The sequence below is a fragment of the Lipotes vexillifer genome, unplaced genomic scaffold (genome assembly GCF_000442215.2).
Source record: "Lipotes vexillifer unplaced genomic scaffold, Lipotes_vexillifer_v1.1 scaffold168, whole genome shotgun sequence".
In the NCBI taxonomy this organism is placed as follows: Eukaryota; Metazoa; Chordata; class Mammalia; order Artiodactyla; family Lipotidae; genus Lipotes; species Lipotes vexillifer.
In genome coordinates, this window is record NW_006773947.1 from 3,611,589 (window position 1) to 3,615,940 (window position 4,352).

The 4,352-nt window shown below is 36.4% G+C and overlaps 1 protein-coding gene across 1 annotated transcript in view; it reads left to right on the plus strand.

Annotated features, from left to right (window-relative positions):
* ABHD3 (abhydrolase domain containing 3, phospholipase) overlaps window positions 1–3,343 on the plus strand; it is a 37,744-nt gene extending 34,401 nt beyond the window's left edge. The window contains exon 9 of the mRNA XM_007448609.1: window positions 2,478–3,343. Coding sequence (XP_007448671.1) covers window positions 2,478–2,656 — 179 coding nt within the window. The 3' untranslated portion in view covers window positions 2,657–3,343. The remainder of the gene's footprint in view (window positions 1–2,477) is intronic.
* Window positions 3,344–4,352: the final 1,009 nt, after the last annotated feature.

The following is a 4,352-nucleotide window of genomic DNA, read 5'->3' on the forward strand; positions in this document are numbered from 1 at the left end:
TGTTTTCCCCCGGATACTATATAAAAGAAAATTATGCCCAAATTAACTTCCTTGTTCTCTTAATTCAAGAAATATGGAATTTTGTTACAAAGATATATGTGGATGTGTTCATACATTAAAGCAATATAAGACGCCTAGAAGTGATCATACTATCTTAAGGATAAGTAGACTTGACCTCTAATTTTTTTCTAATAAAATTTCACAAAGCTTTTTATAAAACTTTTTTCCCTTATTTCTCCCCTAAGTACTTTAAAAACATTTTCCCCAAGTACTTCATTAAAAAAAATTATTTTGAGTACAAACACAGCACATATGGTATTGCCAAAATTTCAGAAAATCCCCAAAGTATGTTTTAAAAAAGTCACTTACCGTCTTTTTAGGGGATATCATTTTAATGTGTGATTTATGATTAAATCACAGGTAATTTTAGATGGCTGGAACTTTTGGTCTTTGACCACAAATCAAAAACTTAAACTGTGAACTTTTTTTTTTTTGGCCTCTGCGTGCAGCCTTGTGGGATTTTAGTTCCCCCACCAGGGATTGAACCCGGGCCCTCAGCAGTGAGAGCACGGAGTCCTAACCACTGGACAGCCAGGGAATTCCCTTAACTGTGAACTTTAATAATCCGTTGAATTACATGGAGATTGTTTAGCCTATTTTCATTGGATTAAGGAAGTTCAGTATTTCTCTATCTATTTTTATATTTCATGAACGCTTCTTCCACCAACAAAAATTTCCCAGCATTTAACTTGTCTTGACCCACTTGGTTGAAGTTTAAGCTCACTATTTCTTATTCTTTCCCAGCCCTTAAAATCATCTTGCCACATTAAAGTTGTAGACAGTTGTCTGCATTCTGAGAGCACAGGCAGCCAGCATCTTTCATATGACTCGAATGGCCCAGCCTTTCGTTCTTCTGATATGACTGTAACTATCAGTGTGTTAGAAATTCCTGACTGTATCCAGAGTGTGAAATTGGGGCTCTTAATAATTCCATTAGAGACAAATGAAGCACTGGTAATCTAAGCCCTTAGTGTAAGGTGAAAAAGGAAAAACATAAATAGTATCAGTCATTTCACCTGCCCCTTAAGCTCTAACACCTGATCCCAAGATAGATGTTCTGTTTTAGGTGTAGCTGGATAAGGATGTGAGTTCAGGACCCATTTAGGACAAGGACTTGGCTTCCTAGGCCTTGATTTAGGTTCTCTAGGTTTATTCTTCAAGGAATGTAGTGAGAGGTCCAATTTTTCTTTTCTTTTTGCTGCGCCCTGCGGTTTGTGGGATCTTAGTTTCCCAGCCCTCGGCAGTGAAAGCATGGAGTCCTAACCACTGGATGGCCAGGGAATTCCCTGGGAGGTCCAATTTAGATCATCTAAACATGCAGTTTGGGCCCCGCAGCAGCTCTATCTTCAAAGGGTCTCAGTTGTCCTATAGTGTGTCAGCTTCCTTTCCTTCATTGGAAGGGTAGGGAGATTTTACCTTTAATGAACTCATTTACCCCTAAGACTCTACCCAAGATATGAAGGTCTAATTACTGGATCAACCATATTATCTTAATTAGGGATTAGGGATATAAGATTTAGCAGTATCTGAAATTAAAACACTTCTCATGCCAGGTTGTGATCCATTATAGATCTTAAATCAAAAGGTTTCACTGTTTGAACTCTAAGCCTGGGGGGAAAATAAAAATAAAACAACTTTAACTCATGTCCTTTAAAGTTTTTACTCAGCATAATTTTGTAGAGCATTTGAAGAGACTGTCCTTACTGGAGGATTATTTAAATACAGCAATTATATTTTCAAAATAAAGTTTTTCTTTCTCCTGACTATAAACAGAAATTCAGAGAAGGAAAAAAATAAATTAAATAAAATAATCACCAGTGTTTTACCACCCAAAGATAAACACTGTTACCACTTGGGAGTATTTTATGCCATTCTTTTTTGCTATCTATATGTTTTTAAAAATCATATGTATAATTTTGTATCCTTAATACAGCCACCAATTGGCCTCAGGAATCTAACTTCATGTAAAGTTAACCAAAGTCATACATAATGAATTTATAACTCTCACGAAGGTGATAAGATTAGTTTGGGTTTTTTTCTTGGTGTAGCATCTAAGTGGAAATCTTATAACATAATGTAAGTATTCACCATTTCTTGAATTATTTAATTTCTCAAAACAAGACTGGGCCTATACTTTTGCGTTGTGATTAATTACTCAATTGATTCTTCCAAAAATGATGGTCCAGTATATAACTGTGAACATGAACTGTTATAAGAATATAGGTGGTTGATAAAGAACTCAGACTTATTCCGTTAGCCATACTCATTATGAATATTTATTTGTTTAATGATGTTTTGATTTATAATGATTGGAAATGATAAAGGCACATACTTTTCCTAACAAAAACTGTTAATAATTATATATTTTTCTTTCTCCTTCCCTTCTCTTATCCTCCCCCCGCCCATTTTTTGTCAAGCTATTCCAATAGAAACTGCTAAGCAAAACCCTAATGTTGCTTTGGTCCTTACTTCTTATGGAGGCCATATTGGTTTTCTGGAGGGAATCTGGCCAAGACAGTCCACTTACATGGATCGAGTCTTCAAGCAGTTTGTGCAGGCCATGGTTGAACACGGACATGAACTCTCTAGCATGTAGTTCTTCAGGTGCATTTTGTCTAAACCACCATATAAAGGCAGCTCAGCTTACTGCACAAATCTTAATTACTGTATATAAAGCAAATTAGCCAGCAGGTGGTGAAGAGGTCCAGAATGACATGCAAAAACTACTTTTTGGAGTAACAAAACAACTTTGTAGCAAGAAATAAAATATAGATTTAGACTGTAACTTATGTAGATTTTATTTTTACTATGCCTTACCAAGTATGACCTTAAATAAAGTAGTACAAACATGGAATTGCACTTAACCAAAACTATTGTGTAAAAAGATTTTAATTCCTCAGGGTTTTAATTTGGGCTAGTATTATTTTAGATAATTTATTTTAGGTGATTTATGGTACTTTAATAATTGTAATAGGACTTGACTTTGTTTATTTGAATGTAAGTTATAAGTTGGCACATTCATAAGGGTATTTATACCTAATGACGGTAACATGAAAACTGAAATAAGATAAAATACAATGTGCTAAATCTTTTACGTATTTTAACTTTAAAAGGCAAATGCAACAAATGTTAGACTGACTTCTATACATGTTCTTTTACTCTAATATTAAATTAAGGCTGACTTATGTTTTATAATGATTATAGTTCACATGCTTATTTTTTAAATAGTGTATGTGCATACTTATATATCATTATATTAAATAAATTCTACCATTTTAAATTGTTTCTTTGTGAGATTTTATCCACAAAAAAGTAATCCCTAGAAAGTAATCTGTGATTTCATAAATGCATTACTAAGAAATATTAAAACTGTATTGTTTAACAGTTTCCAGAATATTGGGCTCCCACCGTTCGTACCAATTAAAAATACTTCAGCTACAGGAAACCCACCTAACAGTGATTTAGGAATAACAATATTTAATTATCTTGCATCACAAGAAGTCTCCATGTAAGCAGTCTCCAGATGTAGGTGTTTATCATTTATCAGTGTCATCAAAGATGCAGGCTCTTTCTGTTGCCACATCCCTAGCAGGCAGGGTAGCCAGTTATCTCCTAGACACAGGATGGCTGCTGTAGCTCAGACATCACATTTGTATTCAGAGGAGAAAAAGGCAGAAGGAGTGGGGCCAGACACATCTGCCCTTTTGGGAAAGTGAAAGCTTTCTCAGAAGACTTGCACTTATATCTATTGGCCAGACCTGTGTCACATGGTCACCCTGGTTGACTGGGAGGCTGGCAAATCAAGTATGTAGACTTTTCCAATTGTAGTGGAGGCAAGCAAGGGGGAGGGGATTGGTAGTGGTTGTTGGGCTATCCAGGCAATAGTGTTATCTTCTATACCATTCAACATCTTTTTGTTTAAATTTTTATTATTTATCTATTTATTTATTTACTTATTTATTTATGGCTGTGTTGGGTCTTCATTGCTGTGTGCGGGCTTTCTCTAGTTACAGTGAGCGGGGGCTACTCTTCATTGCGGTGCACGGGCTTCTCATTGCGGTGGTTTTTCTTGTTGCAGAGCATGGGCTCTAGGCACCAGGGCTTCAGTAGTTGTGGCTCGCGGGCTCTAGAGAGCAAGCTCAGTAGTTGTAGCGCATGGGCTCAGCTGCTCCACGGCATGTGGGATCTTTCCAGACCGGGGCTCAAACCCATGTCCCCTGAATTGGCAGGCAGATTCTTAACCACTGCACCACCAGGGAAGTCCCTCGCCATCTTTTCCCTCCTTTTTTTTT